The sequence below is a fragment of the Struthio camelus genome, chromosome 12, assembly GCF_040807025.1.
Source record: "Struthio camelus isolate bStrCam1 chromosome 12, bStrCam1.hap1, whole genome shotgun sequence".
NCBI lineage: Eukaryota > Metazoa > Chordata > Aves > Struthioniformes > Struthionidae > Struthio > Struthio camelus.
In genome coordinates, this window is record NC_090953.1 from 4,475,039 (window position 1) to 4,496,168 (window position 21,130).

Below are 21,130 nucleotides of genomic sequence, written 5' to 3' on the forward strand. Positions count from 1 at the left end.
GAAAATTAAGATTTAAGTCTATTTCTCAACTCTTCCTCTAGCTTACAGCGTGACCTCGTTTTACAATTTTCTGCATTAGGAACTCACCAGCTAAAGCTGGAATGTCTGGTGGCCATGCTGCAACAGATCAGGCTGGGGAAGAGGGCTGGAAAGTCCTTCTCTAACTTACTAGCAAACTTGGAAGGTGGGAGAAAGAACAATCCTGGAGATTGTTCCTTGTTTTTCTAGCTCCAGCTCGAGAAAGTCAGGGGTTGTAAGAGATCCAGCTAGGAGCAAGGACAGAGCTGTCAGGTGAGACGCGGCTACCGGGATATAAAGATGGAGGAGGTCTGAGGTGGGTATGAGCAGCCCAAATCTGGGGTGTCATACCTCTCCCTTGATCTGAAAATTTAGCTAGTAAGGAAAAATGCTTGCAAGTGCAATTTACTGAACTGCAGGTTTTTAAGAGTTTATAAAGTAGATGAAGGTACTTCTGAAGGCGCTGCTCATGTTGTCATGTTCTAGCAACCTCTCTGTGCAGCAAGTTGCAAGCCTGATCGTTTAAAAGCAAATTCAGCAATATTCTCACCAGTTGTTGCACCTATTATCTACATATAAACAAAATACTGAACAAACTTACAGTTCTCTGCCATTGCCTGACATTTTGAAGCCACCAAACGGAGCCTGTGCATAGAGCGCATTGTAACAGTTGATCCTATAATAAAAACATCAATTGTAAAATACAATTCAACACTGAGAAAAAGCAAGGGGATGATATAAACAACAATACTAAAAAAGGCTGATATCTGTCTTTTTTTTTTTCCTTTATACAGTTCATTCACCTGAGAAATTAGATTTTAGCAATAAAATCTTATTTTGCTACAGAAAGGGAAAACATCTGAGTGGCGTTTTGAATGTGACTCCTGGCTTACTTCCCAATCCCTAATGGCTAAAGCATTCATGCTTGAGCTGGCATTAATGCTATGTACAGAGTCATACTTAAAGATAACTGAAATCCCAACCTATTCCCTAGTTTAATGAAACAGATTCTGATATGTACCTGTTCACCAGAAGGCAGTCTGAAAACTCACAGGCAGACCCCACCTTCCACTTGCAGGTACAGAAAAACAGTTGGATTGCATTACACTTGTGTTGCAGTAAAAACTGAAGTGCTATCTCCATTTCTATAGCTACTAGGTAGAGGGAGTTAATGCAGACACTTCCTCAGCATTCCGGGGATATCAAATGACCCAAGCAAGGCAGGTGTGGCTTGATGCAGTAGCACTGCACCTTCAGATGTGTACAGCACATACATCCTTCAAAGCCCAATATCCTCTTTCTATGCAAATCTTATCTGAGGAGACAGATTTTTCTGGCGCCGACTCTTAAAACTGATCCTCTGTATGCATCCAAATCAGATCAAATTCCTATCTTTAGTGGAAAAAAAAATCAGGATTCCATTTTTGTCTTTAAAATGATTCTAATATAAAATATGTTTTGTGAGCAAAAATACCTACTTGTCTTTCAGACAGTGATGCGATGCCATCTACTGCCCATACTGATTTGTGCAAGGTCTAAGGCCCCGGCTGGTGCTACCTAAAGACCATGAGCATTCCATTTTTCTAAATACAGGATTTTGGAGGGCATCATGTGTGGTGAAACTCACTACAGCCCCCTATAATTTCAGAATTTTCCAGATGAAGGACTACACTGACCAAATGAACAGTTCATTTCTCTCCAGACTGTTTGGTCCTCTCCTCACCGCTTTGATGAATGGATGTTGCTTCAGAGCAGAATATCAAGAATTAAACAGACTACTAATGCATCTAGCCTCCAGCATTTACACAGGTTTCCAAATTACACATCCCTCTTCCCTTCCCAGCAAACAAACACAATGCCAGCTCGCACTCAGGTCATGCACTGCTTACCAGACAGTTCCTGACTGCAATGCAGAAGCTAACGTTAATGCTCTGTCCAAATTCTTTGTGAATACTGCAGCCGTGAGTCCGTATTCCGTACTGTTGGCTCTTCTTATGACCTCTTCTATACTCTTGAACTTCATAATTGGCTGAACTGGCCCAAAAATCTACACATTTCAATTAAACATTAGTACAGGAAAGTCTTTGCTATTCATGGTAATTTTGAAGCAATCAGAATCAAAAGCTCTGTTTGGATACTACGTCTGAAATGTCAGAACAATCCTAACATCCTCCAGAAGTCACTGGTAGGGTCTCTTGGGAACTACCAATAAAACTGAGTTCAAAGGAAGTACAGCGACACTCTGTAGTATTAACATGAATGCAAAGATCCAGCAACTAACAGGTTTCCTTCAGATTATAAGGGTTTTGTAATCTACATGTGAAGAGTAATGTGTAACAATCAAAATGAGCAGAGTTAGAGCTGGAGAAGTTTCAAATGATTCATTCCTTCTACATTTACGACGACTCCTCCTTTTGGACTCAGAAGTAGAGTATGCTCAAAAAGTAATTAATATATTTCAGATATTGCAAGTTTTCTTCCTCACCTTTAGCTTTGCTTTTGTAAGTGTATACAGTTTATTTCCGTGCAGTGCGTTTACCGTGTATGTGTTTGACCACAAACTTGGCATCCTGGATTGCCAGTATAAAGGCAGCTTGCAAACACAGTACTTTGTGATTTCTGGCATGGAGTCTCTTGTCAAGTCCAATATCAAGGGCAGGGCACTTTTCTGGCCTGCACGGTCTTGCAAGGCAATAATCCCTCACTGAATGTGAGATACAGTCTCACTTGTGCCACCTTGAGGGCCGCTCTCAGGAATTTGCCTGGCCTTGAGGCTTAGGCAAGTGTTTCTAGATTCCTTCGTTTTGGAAGGTCCAGGTACTAAACTGTAGTCTTGCTTCTAGGCAAAGTAAGAACGCACATTTCCAACAAAACTGCAAATGAATGAAACCGGATAAGCCTCATGAATCATGACTTGGGATTTGGAGACAGTTCATTAAAAAAAGGACTGTCACGGGATTTTCAGTTCTTATTCCCCTCTATTTTTAGAATGTAACTCATGCCCAGACTGACTGATATCTTTCCCAGGTTCCTTAGAGATTCTGTGGCAGATCTGAGACATCTAACCATTTTGCCAGGAATGAACAGTAAGCAGCCCCATAAAAAGCACTGGGCTAAACTATAAAATACAAGTGCCAGTTGGACTTTGGCAACTATTTATTTTCCACTGGGGAGCATGATGAAAAGTGGATTAACTATATTTCAAAGGAATATCACAGGATCTAATCACATGCAGCTTGTTCAATTTTTCTCCATATGAATAATGAAAGCCAGAGTATTATATGTGCAGTTTGCTCACTTTGGCCATATTTTCATATTGGAAAAAAATGGTCAGCCTCAGGGGATTTCAGCACGAGAACAGAATCTGGGATTATTTCAGATGCTAACGCTACTTGGGAAAAGTTCTTTGATAGCAATATAGCAGGGTCATTCCTTCCTTCCTCACCAGCTTTAGGTCCAGCATTCTGGTCCCACCTTTCTGCAGTACAACAACTCTTTTTTACAAAACGGTGGAGCAAGAACACACATCATCTTGGGGTCTCAGCTGAATCAGCAGGTACCACAACTGAGCAGAGTCAAGTCTGCTTGAAATCAGATCAAATTCTCCTGAAATGGGACCCAAATGCTTTAGGATAGTATTATCCATTGTGTTCATATCTAGGTTTGTTACTGTACAGTGAGCAAACTCACAGGGCTACTTCCCTTTTGAAGAAACAAACAAAACGGGGGAAAGCAGAAAGGCATTAGAAGGTGCTGGCAAACAGACACCCCGTTAATTGCACAAGGAGATAAAACACTGCTAAAACGTTTTGACATTTGTTCTGCTGTCCTCCTTCTGCCACATTTGTTACCCCTACCCTCACCCCCCAGATTAAAGCCCGCTGTGTAGATGGACATTTCAGCATTAGGTAGTTTTTAGGATGTTGCAGACTGCAAACTCTCCTCTCAGGTTTTCCCTTCAAACCATGGCAATGTCTCTTTTCTACAGCTGCTTTGCCTTTTATAGTGATAGACACACCTAAAGGTTCAGGTGGCCTGTACTGTACCTCTTCTTTGGCGATACGCATGTTGTCAGTGACCTCCGAAAACACGGTGGGTTTTATAAAGAGGCCTCTGTCTTCAATGGCAAGACCCCCACATTCCAGCTTAGCGCCTTCTTTCTTCCCACTTTCTATCAGCTCCAGGATTTTGTCAAACTGTTTTTGGTCAATCTATCAGACACAAAAAGAAAGGAAACAGACAGCAGTGACTTCATTATCCCTATATGTTAGAGACTGAATCCTGCTGGAGCCACGTTACGGGGCCCAGGGTTATGTCTGCAGGGTACCGTCAGACCAGGTAAGCTTACATCTCATTTACCACTCTGTGATACCGCATACATGCAAAGAGCAGGCCGAAAGACAGGATGTGGGCATAGCCCCGAGCCACAGAAAACAGAAGGTGAAGTTACATGTTACATGTGATGGATTAATATGGAAGCGGCTTCCCCACTCTTCTCCTTCCTCTACCTCCCAGATATACCTTTCCATTGGTTAGCTCACACCAACTACTGGACTTGCCTAAACTTCTCCATGCACAGATTTAGCTCACTAGCACAGTAAGAATGGCTTGAGATGGGTTTCTGCTGGGCTAACAACCTGAGTCAGCTCAGCAAGGGATCTGACCAGCAAGAGAATCTGTGCAGGGGTGGGAGAAGCAGAGTATGAACTGTCAAGCTGACTTAGCTCTAATGTGCAACTTCACCCATAGCTATCTGGCTCCAACTTGGGAGCTGGAAGAACCCAGCCAGCCCTGCTTCCAACTCTTTCCACACAGCCACAAAGACAAGCCCTGTTAGTAGAGCGGTTTCAGAACAACTGCTGCACTGAACCCATATTTTTAATATCAGAATCATCTTTCAAGTATCTTAAGAGACTAGCAGCATCCCAGCACTTCCTGGTTCTCTGAACCGGCAGGACTGGACATCCACATCCTCACTTTTAATCACTAACCTTGCTTAACCCCTTCCTACCCACACCTAAATATGCAGTAAGCTCAAATGGCTAGTACTACTGGGTTACTAACCTCTAAACTAGAGGTTTCAGTAAAGGTGGGGAAAGGCCAGTCCAGATGTGAGTACAAGATACTGGAGTTGCACAGCTGTGCAGCCCTGTGCCAGGCCTTGGGAGACAGCACTTACCCCACAAGCACCCCACTGGGTCACATGTGCTGGGAAGAGGTGCACAAGCCCACAGCGCTTCTGATCAGTACTAGTACTTTTTTTGTGCCCCACGTGCAGTATTATATTGCAGGTACCAAAAAAGATTTAAAAAAAAAGGCTGTGGCTATTTGCATGATGTATAATTAAGCCACAGAACACTTCATCACAGCATGCTGCAGATGGGAAAAGTCTTACAGAGATGTTAAAAAAAAATAAAACTAACAGAAACCTGGATAAATTCATGGAGGCAAATTAAATAAAAGACCCCGCCACTGGCTCAAGGAGCAATCTGGAAGGTTATTCTCAATGCCAGTTATCTCCAGATGTTTGCCCTGGTTCTATACCCCTCCCTGGACATCTGGTTTTATTTCAGCAGAGCTAGTCGCCAGTTGGGACTGTTTGAACATGGAGCGTTCCATACACAACTCCTCCAGACTACAGACTATATCCTGTCCCTTGTTAATCCTGGCCACACACAATCCCAGTGTTTGTGCTTTTAGAAAAATATCAAAGCTTCAGGAGGGTGTCCTTTGGGTACTTCTGGTACAGAGGGAGAATAGAGAACAGCACAGCTCCTGCCACACAGATGTGCATATCACATGCACTGTAGACAACTCAGTACTGAGTGCTCACGTTCTCCTCTGGGTAAAACACTACCAAAGGAAACATTTAATATATGTTACTATGTGAGAAAATGTGTGCCCTCATGTAGGCTACAGGGTGTCACATAGAAGGTTTGGAAGGTGTCATACATATTGTCTCTTTGCCTAATTGCTTAGTTGCCAAATATAAATAATTTGAAAATATCTGCAAGTGCTTTGCATCCTGGCATGTCTGTGATCTAGACCAACGTAGTTCAGCCACTTCACATCACAGAAAACAAAACAAGGATATTTATACAGCTGTAACTTGTTGCAAGGCAAACTATAGTTAGATAAAAAGACACTAGGGAAAGAAGACATTTGTAAAAATGACATGCAAGGGTGGAACTGTTTGTCACTGCAACCAGAGCTTGCAAGGCTTGTTTAAATGCTGTCCTCTATTCCACTATTATTTATGGTTTGAGTATCGATTTCTGTCAAAAGCATATGATCTGGTAGAGCAAATTCTACTATTCATGCATCTAATTCAAAAGAGAGGAAGGCTCTTATGAGATCAGGGTGATGCTGAGAATCCCCAGATCTTCACACCTTGCCTCATTTGAGCCAAGACTGCAAGAAGCAGGTTTTCCTTTTCCAAACCTAGCATCTGTAATCCTAAAGAATAATCTCACAATTGTGTTGAACAGACTGCAGTTATATTCTACTCTCGTGCCTTAATCCTAACGTACACAAATATCTATAGTCTAAGAAAAATATCTGGCATCTTAAAAATCAAGAAATAAGGCTTGGGCCGAATAACTTCTGGCTATTAAGCACCACAGGGCTACTTTAGTGCTTATTTTCTTCCTTATACAGTCCCCAAATCCCAGGATCTGGGGTTTTACAGTAACAAGACTAGTCCAGTCTTGTTCTAGTCTAATCCCTGTTCTTTTCTATCGGGACCCTAGTCTCATCTAATGCAGTCTGCTGTTCACAATTTTATAATGCACTGGTTAACCAGTTTGCCATCTGTGCAGATTTACTTTATTATTTCCTGTGACACAGTAAGCTGGAATATAGCTTACTTAGTAGCTGGAATATAGCTTACTTAGTAGCTGGAATATAGGAATCCACTTTAAAAATGCCCTTGGTGTGCATTTGAGGTTGGCATTCTAATCAAACAACCCTAACCACCCCTCAGGTTTCTTGTGGCATCCTTTGAATTCTCAGCCAGCCAACATACTCAGACACATGTGAGTTCTGGAGAAGCCGCAGCAGAAGAATGTCTCATTTCTGTGCAATACTGATTAAATTCCACTTAATTTTGATCAGAGCAGTGCAGTTTAGATCAACATAACCCAGTGCTGCAGCTCACACCGTCCTGTCCCCACACCCATGCCATGAGCATCTGTGTCAATGCACAGTAATCCACATCAGGAAACTGATTTGGGTAAAAATCTGCCTTCCTCCCCGACTCAAGAAAAGACTGGTGACCTGAATCAGCCAGTTCCTCAGTTCAACTCACAAGTGCAAAGCAATACAGGAATGAGTAGCTGGAGACAGGACCGGGTTAGATCAATGTTCAGTTCTTGTGGAACAGTATTGTCCGTCACCCCATGCTGTCCTGCGTCGTGTTGTCTCAGCAGCTGCTTTCAGCAGCCGCTTTGAGCACTACGCTCAGCCATGGTCTGGCTTAGTTTCACAGAGCATGAGCCCAAAGTCCAGACTGCAGAGGATCTCCTGCGTCTGCCTTTGAACTCTGTATAAAGTTGCTGGACCTGTTGTCCAGCTGCGAGCTCTTGGAGCTGATGTAGGACTGTAAAGATCACGGGCCACAACCATCTCAACGTAACGGCTGGCTCCAACACTCGCACGCTGCTGGCTTCTAAGCCAGTGATCACCCCAGAACAAGGTCTACACAGCACTCTGTGGCCCATTTTTAGTAACGCTGTTCCATATGTTCACCCTGACCCCCAAGAGAATAAATGCAATGACCTGCATCTGAAGCAACTGAGGCCTGATAGGGATTGCTGAAGGAGAAGAGGAAGAACTATTTTTTCTGGTGATTCTTCCCCTCTCCACCAGTTCAAAACAAAACCCACCTCAAAGCAGAGAAGGCGACTTCAAGAACAGAGGAGAAACCTGTTCTAGATCTTTACAGTTGAACAGTAACTTGCGGGCAGATGTGAATCTTTGCTACTTTTGGAGGTATTTTAAGCCCTTGTGACACTGCATCATTTCCCTCTTCTGCATTTTTAAGCTTGAATTTCTGTGTGTTGCATCTCACAGCATTGGCTCCAGAAAGAGAGTGACCATAGCTGCAGAGACAAAGGAAGTGGTTGCTCCTTTGCACTGGGAGCCACATGAAAGCTTTGAGATTAGCAGTTTCCTCCCACTCTCACCACACCTTCCAATCCTGGGTTTGACAGCTGGCATGCAGAGAGGTTCAGGCTGGGGGGAGTCCTATCTCTCTACCTACAAGTGTAACAGGGAAGTGAGAACAAGGAAAGAGGACAAATGGGCCATATTTGCAATCTGTTCAGACTCTTATCCTCACTTACCGTTACCCTTAATTATACCTCTGTAAGCAAGGAGTATCCCTTAAGCCACAGCAGCGCTCTGCCATATTGCTCACTGGGAAGCGCTCTGACAGGGCCTGGCAAGCGTTGTGGGGGGTGGATGGACGGAAATAAGTAGCCCAGTCCTACATGTTCTGCTTACTCTTTAAAACCACATAGCTAGTCCCTTTGCTTTCACGGGCTGTTCCCATTAAGTCAACGTTATCTATCAGAGCAGCCAGTTGACGGTGGTCCTCCTGGGACCGACTATAAATGCGGTTTGCTTACTGCTACCGAACATTAGGTAAGGCTTAAGCTGATACCAAATCCAACAACACAAACAGACCTGAAAAGCTGAGAGCCCTGAACAGAAGGTAAGAGCAGTTCCTGAAACTGTTTGAGGGTCAGCTCATCTCTGCTGAAACAGGTTCCAGCACATGAATATTTCCCTAGCAAGACAGCTGAGCAGTTTGAGATCTCTTTCTAGGCAAGTTTCAGGGATAGATTCAGAGCCAGCATGAACATGGGATATACATCATCATATCCCCCTACATGAGGATATGCGGTGAGGTTTTGCCACATATGTATCAAGTATAGACAGGCGTAGAGCTCCAGATAAGGAGGCAGATGTCCCCTAGGTCATCCCTTCTCTGGGAAATCCTGAATGGTATCAAGGAAGAAAAACATAATACTGGGAACAGGAGGCCTAGGTTATGGCTTTCTGGGGTTCCCCCTTTAATGTTGGTAGCAAAGAGTGGCTTTGTTTGAAGATCTGACTCAAGGATCATCTTCCTCCAGAGCTCTTTACCACAGCTCGGATCACAGTAGAAGGAAGAAATAAGATGAAGGCTCTGGAAGCATTGACAAGACTGGTTGTGACGTTGGCTTGGCGTAGTTCTTCCTTCTAACTCAGCTGAAACCTCACTAAAGGATCATAAGGGGGCAGAGGAGGAAAAGGAAAGTGGGGACTCCTGAGTCTCTGGGCTCTACTTGTCATCACCAACGCAGCCCAGTAGCTGAATGGTCATTTCTGCAGCTGCACTCTTCTGTGCATCTCTATTCCTCACTGCAACAATTTTTTTTATCACTTTACCAGGGAGACAGCCCCTTGCATAAAGCTTGGTAAGAAGTGAATTAAATACATTTGTGTTAAAAAAAATTACAACATAACATTTCAACAGTTGTGATTAATTGGTATTTAAAATAGAAAGAAAAATAAAGCCATGATACATTACTCACCTCTCAGGGCTTCTGCTGGGACCATATTCACAAGGATAATATTTATCCAAGGAGAATTAAACAAAAACATAACCAAAAACCAAATGATAACTGTTCTCAGGCACACAGTTACCTGGGGCCCTTGTTCAGTTCTGGCATCAAAGGGGTCTCCAACTAGTCGCTTTTTGGCGTACTCCACACTGCGCTTGACAAACTCCGGGTATATCTGCTCCTCCACAAACACTCGTGAGGCAGCCGTGCAGCACTGCCCTTGGTTGAAGAACACACCTTGATGGGCACATTCCACTGCCAAGTCCACTGCAGGACAGCCCAGGAGGGAAAAGCATTACCACATGCACAGCTTTTGCCTTTCAATGTTTCCAGCCTTATTTTTGCCCTTTCTCTTTTGGAAAGCCTCCTTCAAAGCTGCTGACAATGGTCCATACCCACTGAGGGCACTCACAAGGCCTTGCACTGCCCCCAAACTAGCTCCCTATTAATTCCAGCGGCCCCCGGCTTTTTGTCCCAGGGTCTAGTTTGCCATAGCCTCTGACACTTTCTTCCACAAGCTCTCATTAAGGACAACAACTAGTTTTTAATCCCATGCTAGAATTCAACTGTGGATCCCTGGTTAACACGTCGTATGAGTTCCTGAAGACCAGTTTCAGCAGTGATTGTTTAGAAAGCAGCGTGCCCTTCTGTTGTACAACCAATTCAGACCAGGTCCTTGTAATGCTCACTGTTAACGGATGGCACAAATACGTCTTGCTTTTAACCTACACGTACTATGCAAGAGAGTGGAGAGTATTTTCCCCAAGGCAAGTAAGTTTTTAAAATCACTTTGATGGTCACAGGTTAAACACATCTCCTAGTGCTACTCACTAACACGAGAGAACCATCTGAAACAAATTCTGCAAACCCTCTAGGATTAGAAGGAAGGAAGAAGAAGGAAGGATTAGATCAGGTCCTAGTAAACTCTCCTGTCATAGCAATGTCTGCAGGGGGGCTGCATTTTAGGAAACAGTGCTTTACCACTGCTTGACTCAGCCTCTGCAGCTGAAAGGGAAGGTATCACAACAGCAGACGCATAAGTATCTGCAACTCCAGCCATCCCCAGGGAAGGCAGCACTATAATGGTCTGCTCATTTGCCACAGGGATCCTCCCGTGCTCAGAAACAGATCCAGTGCAGAATGACTCCATCATGCTCTAGGACTGGGTTTCCTGCAGTCTTTGGGAGGAGCCTGGGGGAGAACACCAGCCCTGCTAGCTGCCGAAGGACAGCAGAGGCACACCGGGCGCACCATACTCATAGTGTTCTACAGCAAATATACAGACACAGCAGCCCATACTTACAGTCTGCATCTGCACACACAATGCAGGGGTTTTTTCCTCCAAGCTCTAATGTCACTCTTTTGAGGTTGCTTTTAGAAGCGGCTTCCTTGATCAGTTTTCCAACCTGCAGCATTGAGACACAAAGAGGACATGGGCTGTTTCCTCTGAAAATCTTAATTTAGTGTGTCAAGTGGGATGCTAACAAAGGCAGAAGAGCCTGGCAGGTGGCTGAAGCAGGCGTAAGTCAGGGATAGCACTCTTAAATAATGTGCATTTCCTACTACTGAGACGTATTGGGTCAAGAACAGACTCAGAGTTATCATCTCTGTGGGGCAGATCTGAAATTACAGTCTATGCGGGAGAACTACAGGAACTGCAGTCTGAAGCTATCTGTTACCAGAACTGCAGAAGAAGGCATTTATCACGCTGGACAGCGCAAGCTATTGAGTAACTGCCTGGCACTCAGTGGGGCTCCAAGGTTAATGAGGAAGAAATTTTATATTTAAAATCAGGAATTCAATGTCTTTGAGTAGACCTTGCCAAGGCAGTGAGAAGAACTCACTGTTCTTACCTGTTACCTCTCCCACACCCGAAAGCCACACAGTGATTTTTGACGTTTAGGAGAACCTCACTTCTTTCTGACAGTTCAGGCTGAGCTGCTTCACACACAAGAGTGGCTGAGACATGTTCCCTCCCAAGCAATAACTGAGGATGCTGACAGATAAGCTCTGGCAAGCTTTGCTCTGGCACCTTCTGCCCAGGAACTGGCTCTGACTCTGTGGTGAAATTTATTTGGCCACCCTCTCTTGAAATGAAGGATTTACTTTTGTTTCAGAATTTAATCAAAATAATATCAAACTGAGTTTTTTCCCCCCACAGAAATAATGTTTAATTTTAAATATTTTCCCCAAATTCAGACTGACTGGCCTACTTCTTTTTTATACTGAAAACACCAAAACAGCAATTTCTCTTCCCTTTTTAAAAAATGGAATTCTTCACAAGAAGAGCATAAAGCAAGAGTCAGCATAATTTAGTAGTCTGATTTTGTTAGAAATAGTATGAGTTAAAATTATGTGGGAACCTCAATTGTTCAGGGGGGTTATTTTTTTCAAGTGTGACCTTAGCTTTGAATTTCCTTATTTTGTAACTTGTCTTATTGTATTTTATCTTTGAACATGGCAATCTTGATTTCTGCCTAAAAATATTACTGCACTGGAGTGGAGCTGTGAGCAAGGAAAGCACGTGGCAGTTGGCTGGCAGTTCCAAGTCTGTATTTCTCGTGTGCTGCCTTTAAAACTCAGGCAGGACTCCTGAGCCTAGTGGTACAGATCATCTCTAGTCACTCAGCAAGTCCTAGCAACAGCAGAAATAAAGTGATGCATCACGTTGCAAGATGCACGTAGCTTCACAAGAGTCATTACTACAAGCTAGCTATCTGATGAGCGCTGAGGGAAAATTCTCATGGAGCTTAATATCAGTATTTTCAGGCTGGCATTGAGCCCAAGCCAAGGCTTAAAAACTAAGTCAAAATGTATTTTAAATTAGCTTTACTTTCTGGCTCAGAAACAGTAGCATAATGCTGCAAATACTGCAGAGATGCAGCTGAACTCACAGATGGGTGGAGGGGGAAGAAAACACTTCTAAATTACACATGCATTACCAAGGAATCTGTCTCCCTCGGTGTTTCCTGCACACCCGAGGATTAGGAAGACAAGCACAATGTCTACAGGAGCTTTTTGCCTACGGGCTCCAGCAGCTGAGATTTTCCTTCTGCTTCTAATCCACTGGATACTCCTTTTTCATTAAAAACCCAAACAGATCCAATGTGGGCTGGATGAAATCTATAAGCTCTATTGTTTTCACGCAGCCAGTCTAACCTAAGCTAAAAGTTTCTGATCTAGGATTTGGAGAGAAGCATGTATCTGGGTAAGATCCTAGATTAGACCAACTATCTAGAGAGCAAAAACTCATTGTGAACTTTTACTTTATTGTGTTCATGTTTGTTCCCATGATCTCTACACAGAAACAGAGGCTTAACAGGCCTACTCCTATGGGATAAGCTCTGCCGTTAGTACGGACACTAAGCCACTAGATGGTACTGTTGTTAAATGCAAACTATACAGCTTGCAGCGCCTTTGAAAGTTTAGCGAGTTACCTTTATTGACCAAGAATACCGTTCAGGTTAATTCGTTATTATTATGCAATTGGATTACGCACTGCAATTATGAGGAAAGGCATGAGAATGGATGAATTCAGCAAACGCTCAACAAGAATAACGTTATTAAGGAAATACAAGTGAAAAGACTGTATTTGTCTCAACTGCACCCATTGGTGCGAACATTTCCATTCTTTGCCCACAGCCCCTCTTCAAGTATATACTGCAAGGAAAATCTACAGCAGGGAACAGAAAAACAAACCTTCACATTTCTAAGCATTTTTTCATTAGAGAATTTGCTATAGTGATCAATGGAAGCAAATTCTTTTGCACGCCATTCCTATGCTCGATTCCATGGACTAGGCCAAGCGATGTGCTCCTTCCTCCCACGTAGGTACAAAATAGGATGACTGTAGGTGTGTGACAGTGCAGAGGCCTCACTTTCTCCCCTCTTCTAAGCAAGGCAGCCATAGCTACTTACAGGCAAAAAATGAACAGAAGGTGCTTTACTGTGCATGTCTCAAAAGAAGCTGAAATGTTAATCCCATCCACGTCAGCAGTGGCAGCCTTGGGCACTGGGCCATGTTTTTATTTAAGCCCCAATGCCTCTGAGGTAACTAAAGCCCAGGAAGAATTGTTCAAGGCTCTGACTGACATGTTTTCCAGGTGTATGTGCTTGGAGGGCAGGATCAGCAGGCAGACTTGCCCAGAAGCTCCACTAGGTTGATGACATGATGGTAAGTCACCGCAGGCCTTTCCTGTAGACCGTCTTACCTACGTCAGAGCATCTACTACTTACAGGTCTTACAGAAATATGGTAGTTTGGCAAAACCCAGCTTTCAGAGGCGTGGGATTACCACAGGCGCAAGGATCTGTAGCACAAGCAGCTGGATCTGAATTAAACCAATCCCAAACGCTTCTGAGAAATTCTGTCACATAGGAATGATGGAAAATGGTTTTGGTGACACAGAAAATCACTGATATTTCATTGGTCCAATCTTCTACGGCTGGCAGTCTTAGAAGAACACACACAGGAACAGTAGATGTTTGAAAAAGCCTTCACCTACCTTTGTTGATCCAGTAAAAGCGATTTTATCAATGCTGTGATGGGTAGAAATGGCAGCTCCTGCTGTGGGGCCATAGCCTGGCACAATGTTCACAACACCTGGAGGGAAACCCACCTAGAAAGAAGTTAAATACAGCTCTGTAGAGGGGGATTTGAACACTTTGGACCTTATCTGCACTCATGACAGCTGTAGTTCCGTTCTCAGGAAGCTTGAATTAATTGCACTGTGTTCTTGTGGAGGAGGACAAATTCTACAAACTATCAAAGTGATTTCTGTAGCTTCTCCCTCTTAAGCATTTCTAAAAGGGTTCTGTAAAACCCATTCATGTTTGGAACCTCACAGAAGATCACTGAGCAAAACACTTTAATCCTTCAATAATTAATAGCATCACCTGATTTTACTAATCTCACTGAAATCGAGCTCAGGGCACAGATACACATTTCCCTATCCACATGTAAGGCACAGATACGCAAATTAGTATGTATTTAACATGCCTTGTGCATGCTAAAGTAATTTAAGGTGTATGCAAATATACCAGATATGTCCTGGGAAAAACAGACCTTGCAGTAACATGGCTGCTTGCTACCCACTAGAGTAGACATGGGCGAAAATAACAGCCATGCTTAGGAAATGCTGAGATTCAGTAAGAATTCTTGGAGGAGTCCCAATTTCAAGTTAAAAGAGAGTGAGTCTTTTGGCCAGTCTTGGCCCCCAGCTACCGCAGCGCAGCTGGAGCCAAGGGGTAACTGAACGAAAGTTTGTTTTGAACAAAGGTTGACATTTGTGGTTCTTCAGGGGCCAGAGGGATTAAGAAGTCAGTAAAACCTCACTAGAAGATGGGGCTAATAAAAAAGGAATACAAGAGCAGATGGTAACAGACTAATGCCAGTTTCTACCGCATTTACAACCTAGATTAGCCAACTAATAATTTTCTAAAAGACACAAATGGCAAAACCTTAGGTGAAATTCTAGTGCAAGAAGTACGGACCTTACTGGTCTATTTTTGCTTGCTGAAACAAGAGTTTCAAGGATTATGCTTTTCTAGCCTAGCCTTTCCCTACGACTCACTGCACAGGCTGTTTTCCCTGCATTTCCTAACAATGGAATTGTAGGATATTAAATGTTTACTTCATTTCTTCTGGCTTTTTAATATAAAGTCTCAATAAATACAATTGCTTCTTTCTAATACAGAAAAACATGGAAGTAATTGCTGATGTACTACCTTGCAAAAAATTATCTTGATAAGACTTATTTTCCATAAATCAGGAATGCAGTCTGAGTTCCGACATGGAAGTGACAATGATAAAAGACAGTTTACTAGAATTTGCATCTGGTCTAATCAGTTTTCAAGAAAAAACTGCATGTCAAACTGAGCGAGTAATGGGGTTTAGAATCAGCAGCAAAGACATAAGGAAGCAAAAAATTGATTCAGGTCACCCTGAACCAGAAATATTTTTTCTGTTTTTCAGCAAAAATGAAGACCAAAATATTTTGCTTGACACAAAAATATTTCGTTCAACCCAACAAATAGTTTTGCTTGTGTGTTAACAACTTCTGAATCCTTTTAAAAGGTTCAAAATAAATAAATAAATAAATAAATAAATAAATGAAGGAAATTTATTCTTCTGACAAACTCCTAAGACTTTAGTCAATTCTTAGGGGTAGCAGAGGGCTACTCTAACTGCACTTCTGCCTTGAAGTGCAACTGCCAAAAACAGATTAGATTTTCAGTTGAAAAATAATAATTTCACAAGAATGAAATGGCTCTTTAGGGGAAACGCTACACTTTTGTGGGGGACTGGATGTCAGAGTAAAAAAAGCAGTAGTATGATAGGGCTAACTGGGAGTCATGAAAACTGTACCCTACGTTCACTCGTCTAGCGCAATATTATAAAGTCACCTAACTGTAGGAGAAAGACACTTAACTGGTAGTATTTTTGCATACTTCTCCCGATGGAGGAGCCCTAACTGTCTACTGTTAGCATGTCCTTCTATTTTCCCCCAGGCTAAGCCAAGAACAGATAGGATCATCATTAAAATTAGACTGAGCCTAATGAACAGACCTTTCTAGCTGAGAGGCTAAAGCATATTCTGGCCTAGACTAAATGATGTCATGTTACGCTGAACACGTCAAGCTTTGGGAGTGTGCCTGCTCATGCTGGCTATTGTTTTGTGTCACACACCACCTTTAGCTTTTGTTCAGTTAGAATCACATACTCAAATATACAAGGTTGATGCTGTACAGACCAGTCCTGGAAGATACTGTGCAGCTCCCACCACCTCTGTATGTTGAATAGATCTGAGGGCATCTGGAGTCCTACATGACAAGCCCTAAAACAGCATTTTGAAATCCCAACCCTTGATCTTCCCTTTATGTCAGTATAGCAGGTGACTCGAAAGGTCAGACATAGCTAAATTGTTCAATGATCCGCAGAAACTATGAAGAATAGTTCCCCATGGCACTCTGCCTTGGTTGAATTATCCCAAGTCTAAAAAGGGTACAAACACAACACTACTGTCTAATCACTCTCCTTTCGTCAGATCCATGTTGTCTAATAAAACTGAAGTGTAGTCTTTCCCTCATTTGGGAAAGGGGAGGACAAGGCAGAGGAATAAAAGCACCAAGTTTTCTCTCTGCAGCTTCCTTTTACAGGAGCAAAATCTACAGGTTTTGTGATCTTTGTTACCTCCCAGTTAGCCACTGCCAGTCATTAGGGTCTCTGAAAGAAAAGACTGAAGATAGAGGTTGTTCCCACTTTAATATCTTTGATTTAACGCAGCCTAAAAACCAACAGAGCCAGTTCAATATGCTGTCTCCCTCTCATGGCCTTAAAAGTACAGTACCCGGACAAGATGCTCAGACTTCCTTACCTCCTTAATGAGCGAGCCAATGTACAGCGATGTGAGAGGAGTTTGTTCAGCCGGCTTAATAACCAGAGTATTTCCACAGCACAGCGCTGGCGCCATCTTCCAAATCAGCATCAGCAACGGGAAGTTCCACTGCAAGAACATGAGGTCAGTCGGATCAGCCCTGCACAACACTTACTCACTTCCAAGTGGCATTTTCCCCACCTCTGCACAGCTCAGGGAGAAACAAGCAACTGGGAGAATAGCCACAGAGAGTGGTGTTTGCGTATAATTAGTGTGCTTGCTTGGACTACAGACTACACCTTCCTCCATTCCCCGAGCTAATCCTGTTAAATCACACAAACACATTGCACTCTTTACAGGAGTTTGACCACACTTTATCTAGGATTTTTGCTGTTCACAGAATTGTACGGCATCCTTATGTGGGGGAGTTACGGGGTGAAACTGCTCTCTGAAAGAAACTCAGTTTTCTGTGTTACCATGTTGGCTGAAAAGTCAGGAGTTACACAGTATCATCCAACTCCAGGTTATAACTAGGGAACTGCAGTGGGTTGTTCAGCCATGGAGAGCCAGGGGAGGTCTTATACTCCCTTTAAATTGTAAATTACTCCTTTCCAATTAGTTTTCTTATTTGGAATTAGGAACCAGTCCACAACAGTTTCCTCTGTACTAATCCCTCTCTTGGTCATGTGTATTTGCAGATCTTGGAGCCTAAGCAAGAAGTGGAAAATCTAGCTCATGCAGAATCTCCGAAAGGTCATCTGGCAGCAGAAAGGTTTTCTTCATTAAAAATAATTAATGCTGCTTCAGGGATGATGGAAGTAGGCCAACAGTAAGGGGACTTCTTGTCAAGGCTCAAGCCAAAGGCCTTCAGCTATCAACAAAGAAGTCAAATATGTTAGGAATCCACAAAATCACACTTACAAACAAATTAGCAGTGTAGCTTTTAAGAGACGAGCTCTGTTCTAACCCAGCAGTCTCAAGACAACACAGAATTTAGTCTAAAGCATTATTCTTCAACTTGCCTTTCCCTCGCTCGTCCCCACCTGTTTCATTTCAGTGATCTTCTCCACTTGGCCACATCCCACCATTTGCCTATTTGCCTTTTTCTCCTAAGCTTTCTTGAAGGCCTGCATTCTCCGCTTGGACCATCTGTACCTTCTATACTTTTCTGCATTTTCAGAAGATCTTCACTAAGATCTTTCCATTGTGGAACAGCTGGTGAAAATAACAGTGAGGGACTTCAGGGCTGCCTGACAATATCACCTTGGGATAAGGCTCAGTCATATGCTGCGCTCTCTAAGAACTTTCCTTGCTAAGTAGGTGGGTTTAAATATAGTCAAGCCACGATAAAAAGGAAGGATTGTTAATTGATCTAGGAAGACACGTGTGAGTAGAGACAGAATTCCTTTATATCAAGTAGCAATACACAAATCCACTGACTGCTGCTGTTAGAGATCAAACGGGGAAAAAAAACTGAAGAGGATTTGTTCTGAGTAAACTGGAGACAGATGTGGTTTTGTTGATCCCAATCATCCTTTTTACAAACACAGTGCTGAATTTGAGTCAAATTTGGTTAAATACTTTTGGAGTAAACTGAATAAAGCAAACGTTGTGAAATAAGAATTTATTTCAAAAACTGCTGAAAAAATAAAGGTATGCATCAAACTTTTGACCTAAACCTTTTAGGTGCAAAACCAAATCACTTATTTCAGTTGAGATGAAATATTCATCTAACTTACAGAAAACTTCTATTTTTCTGTGACAAAGGATCTCTGTCTACTCATCAGAACTGTTTTCTCAGACCTCAGTTTAGACCTTTAGATGAAGGGATTTTGAATTCAGCAAAGACAACTCTATAGAAGACAGCTGAATCAAAATCTTTCCCATTTTGTTCTTAGCTTAGCTTTCAAGAGCTCAGAGTTTCAGGGTGGTGAGCAATATCTGGATTGTCATACTACTAAAGAAGCACTTAAGTCTTCTAACAATTTGCACCTGGGCAGGTAGACTTTTGGGTTTTTTTGAAAAAGCTAATTAGAAACTAGAGCTTTTTAAATGTGTAACTTAATACTGCTATTTTTCATCTTCTAGAGCACAGCAGCAAACTTGACCTAGGCTGTTCCTCTAATGCAGTATTACAAATTTATCTGTGACTGAACATCACTCAGATCATGACAAACACATATCTGAATTGATACTGACATGTTTTTTATGCTCATAATGTCCTAAAAACAGAACAATATCCGCTTGCGTAGGTGAGTTCTTAACCAAGATGATTAGGTTTCTAACAAACCCAAAGTTGTAGAAATCTTTTCTATTGTATTTATTGCCGATGTAAGGTCGGCCTGAAACCGTTAAGAGTCCAACTATTTCCCCTTATAGCAGCCCTCCAAAGCATCCTGCATGTAGGCTTTCAACAGGACGGTCTCCAAAAGCATCGCTGAGAGCCAAAGGTGGCTGAAGCGTGACAGGGAAATTCCTTTTAACTGGTGATCAATGCAGGGAACATGATGTTTTGAACTTAGGGCACAAATTGTAGTGACTCACAAGTAGGCATACTGCTGCTTCAGCCATAAAAGCTGTGTAAAAGTCATCAAGGCAAATGTCTGATAGCTAATACTGACCATCTGCCACTTTGTCTCAGCCTGACAGGACTAAATAGACTGTTCTGTTTTATCACTAGGGATACAGGCTTAGTCTAGCTGAAAGAAAAGGCAAGATTTCCCCTGATGGCTTTGAGAATTGGACCAGACGTGGTATTCAAAAGCAAACCCAAAGCCCCACTTGCATTTCTTCCAGTCTTTCCTATAACCTTATCCCAGGGGTCAAAATCTTCCCTGGACTTTACTGATCCAAGTAGCCAAGCAGAGAATCTTGCATGCCACAGTTTGCATCATGGCCTGTAGGATACCATGTTCAAAGCATGTCACAACCAGACAGGAACTAACTTTGGCTCCCATGTAGCTGTAAAGTCTTTCTGGCTGTCTGCTTAATAAACAGAGCAAGCAGCACACACTAAAACTGGAAGTATTCCAAGAACTAGCCGCACTGTCCCCTCAGCAAAGACTGAGACCTCAAGGAAAAGAAAACTGTATTCAATGAGATGTAATGACACAAAGCTAAGAGAACAGCCAGGAGTTATTACTAATGGATATCATTTAAAACTCAAAAGTATGCATCAGCACCAGGCAGCAAGAAGCAAGCACGTGTAATGACAAGATGGTTGTCCCAGCAGCGGAAGAGTCAGAGAGCTCTGACTGCTCTCTGGTGACTGGGGTCAGCGTTAGAGAGCAACAGCATCTGATTAGCAGACCCACCCTTCCATTGCAGAGGAGGTTACCTTGCCAAGAGGAATTGGCATGGGGGTAACACGAGAAACTACATCAGGCAGCTGAGATGGGAGTTTCCTGCAGAACAGCTGTACTTAACTAGGAAGCAAATGGCTGCAGTGTGAGACAGGGAGTGCGCATGCACTTCTTCCAGTTTCATGGGAGACTCAGGGCACCATCATTGCTACTTACTGGAGTTATAGCTCCACAGACACCCATTGGTTCATGCCTGGTGAAGCAGACAAAGTTTTCATCTGCAAAACAAAAGAATAAAGGAAGACAAAACAGTCAAACCCTGTTTCTACAGAAACAGTATAACATTACTGCACACTAACAAGTTGGTGACGGGACTTTATAAGCTTGTATCTGTTCATTTTAACTCACACCCCTGGGACACCCCAGAAGGATGAAGATCTGTTTGAGAACAGGCTTGTGTTAATTCAAAAGCCAAATGCTGCTCATGTTCACAGGGGAACCTTTTAAAACCATTGGGTCAATTCCTCCCACAAACTCCCTGTGTTGAGGCTCAGGGGAGGTTAACTCCTTTCTACACTGAAGAGCAAGTGTGAATTTCATTCAGATTGTGTCTCACTGACAGAAGCAAAGTATTTTTCTCCTTGAAGGATAGAGTTCTCAAACTTATTTGGTATAGAAATCATTTCAGTGTAATAGGAATTGCTTATTTGGTAAGAAATCACAACAAGATGGAACTCTGGGAGTAAAGTAATGCTGTTTATGTTAAAATACTGTGATTACTCTTTCAAAGTGAAAGCGGGAAGGACATTTTCCTTACAAATTCGTTT

General features: G+C 42.6%; 1 protein-coding gene across 1 annotated transcript in view; it reads right to left on the reverse strand.

The window, feature by feature from the left end:
* ALDH1A3 (aldehyde dehydrogenase 1 family member A3) overlaps positions 1-21,130 on the reverse strand; it is a 39,289-nt gene that overhangs the window by 3,617 nt on the left and 14,542 nt on the right. Inside the window, exons 5-12 of the mRNA XM_068959064.1 lie at positions 20,520-20,581; positions 17,002-17,130; positions 14,131-14,244; positions 10,930-11,032; positions 9,709-9,893; positions 4,065-4,229; positions 1,908-2,065; positions 620-694 (exon numbers count right to left, since the gene is read on the reverse strand). Of these exons, the coding sequence (XP_068815165.1) occupies positions 620-694; positions 1,908-2,065; positions 4,065-4,229; positions 9,709-9,893; positions 10,930-11,032; positions 14,131-14,244; positions 17,002-17,130; positions 20,520-20,581 (991 nt within the window). The remainder of the gene's footprint in view (positions 1-619; positions 695-1,907; positions 2,066-4,064; positions 4,230-9,708; positions 9,894-10,929; positions 11,033-14,130; positions 14,245-17,001; positions 17,131-20,519; positions 20,582-21,130) is intronic.